This window comes from Ricinus communis, chromosome 4, assembly GCF_019578655.1.
Source record: "Ricinus communis isolate WT05 ecotype wild-type chromosome 4, ASM1957865v1, whole genome shotgun sequence".
Taxonomy (NCBI): Eukaryota; Viridiplantae; Streptophyta; class Magnoliopsida; order Malpighiales; family Euphorbiaceae; genus Ricinus; species Ricinus communis.
Genome location: NC_063259.1, coordinates 10,498,566 through 10,500,335, shown reverse-complemented (window position 1 = coordinate 10,500,335; position 1,770 = coordinate 10,498,566). Strand labels below are relative to the sequence as shown.

The 1,770-nt window shown below is 36.6% G+C and overlaps 1 protein-coding gene across 1 annotated transcript; it reads left to right on the top strand.

Moving 5' to 3' along the window:
- The first annotated feature begins 590 nt into the window (after window positions 1-590).
- Window positions 591-1,349, top strand: LOC107262330. The gene is made up of 2 exons (XM_015727620.2): window positions 591-925; window positions 1,070-1,349. The coding sequence occupies exons 1-2, from the start codon at window positions 591-593 to the stop codon at window positions 1,347-1,349; spliced, it is 615 nt and encodes a 204-aa protein (XP_015583106.2).
- The last annotated feature ends 421 nt before the right edge of the window (window positions 1,350-1,770 follow it).

The following is a 1,770-nucleotide window of genomic DNA, read 5'->3' as shown; positions in this document are numbered from 1 at the left end:
GGGAAGTGAAAATTTAGTTGAAAATCATCTATCAAGGCTAGATCAAGATGCATTGAAAGAACAAGATGATGGAGTTCCTATCAATGATTCCTTTATTGGAGAGCAACTTTTACAAATTGCCACCAAGGAAATACCATGGTATGTTGATTATGCTAACTATATTTGTAGTGGTCTTTTGCCGTATGGTTTAGATTTCAGGAAAAAGAAGAAGTTTCTTCATGATGTGAAGTCATACTTTTGGGAAGAGCCGCTACTTTATAAAAGGTGTGGTGATAGATTGATAAGAAGATGTGTTCCACAAGTAGAGATGAAGGATATCTTGAACCATTATCATTCACTAGAAGTTGGAGGATATCATGTTCTTCAAGGACAGCTACAAAGGGGTTACAAATCGGATTTTGGTGGCGAACATTGTTCAAAGACGCTAGAGATTTTATGATGGCTTGTGATAGATGCCAACAGACTGGTAACATTACAAGAGGGATGAAATGCCCATCAGTGGTACTCTAGAAGTCAAAATATTTGATGTATGGGGTATTGACTTCGTGGGTCCATTTCTAACTTCAATGGGCAATAAATATATCTTAGTCATGGTGGATTACCTCTCCAAATGGGTAGAAGTAATACCATCAGTCACCAATAATGCTAAAGTGGCTAAGAAGATGCTTAAGAAGATTATATTTCCAAGTTTTGGCACACCAAGAGCACTCATTAGTGATGGAGGTTCTCACTTTTGCAACCATATAATTGAGTCACTTTTGAATAAGTATGGAGTTACCCACAAGGTAGTAACACCATATCATCCCCAAACTAGTGGACAAGTAGAGGTAAGGAATAGAGAACTAAAGTGGATCCTAAAAAGAACGGTTTCACCCTCAAGAAAAGATTGGTCTATGAAGCTTGATGATGCACTTTGGGCATACAGGTCAGCATTCAAAACTCCTATAGGCCTCACTCCTTAACAATTGATTTATGGAAAATCATGCCATCTTCTGATTGAACTTGAGCACAAAGCATATTAAGTTACAAGGGCATTAAATTTTGATTCAAAAAAGGCGGGACAGTATAGGCTTCTTCAATTAAATGAATTGGAAGAGCTAAGGGCTAATGCTTATGAAAATGCAAGGATTTATAAAGAACGATCAAAGATATGGCATGATAAGCATATTCGTGAGAAGCACTTTCGTGAAGGTCAGTTGGTTTTGCTTTCTAATTCAAGATTGAAGTTGTTTCCTAGGAAATTGAAGTCTAGATGGTCGGGTCCATATAAAGTGGTAAAGGTGTACCCTTACAGAATGGTAGAAATCGAAAATTCTAATGGTGAACTCTTCAAGGTTAATGGTCATTGATTGAAGCCTTATACTGTAAGTGAATTACTTACTAAGGACCATTCAATGCCATTAGGTGCTCTACCAAAGTCATAGGCAAAAACAATGGTCAAGCTATAGACCATAAAATATAGCAAGGTAAGTATTTTTAATTATTTTTCTATAATTCTAATTTAATTTGATACATTAGTACATGTTTGTCTTAGTAATTTAAGTTATTTTATTCATTTTAGACATATATTAATCATTTTTGGACACTTAGAGATGTGTTTTTAAGTGGGAAACAAGAAAATTTAAGGGAAACCAATTTTTGCTCGGACTTGGGAAGTGTCCAGAGCCGAGAAAAAGAAGCTTCACGTGGGACAAAAAATTTATGTCCCGGGCAAAGCTCTCTCTGTCCTGGGTCGGGACAAAGCATCCCAATTTCGGACAGGCTGCCTTA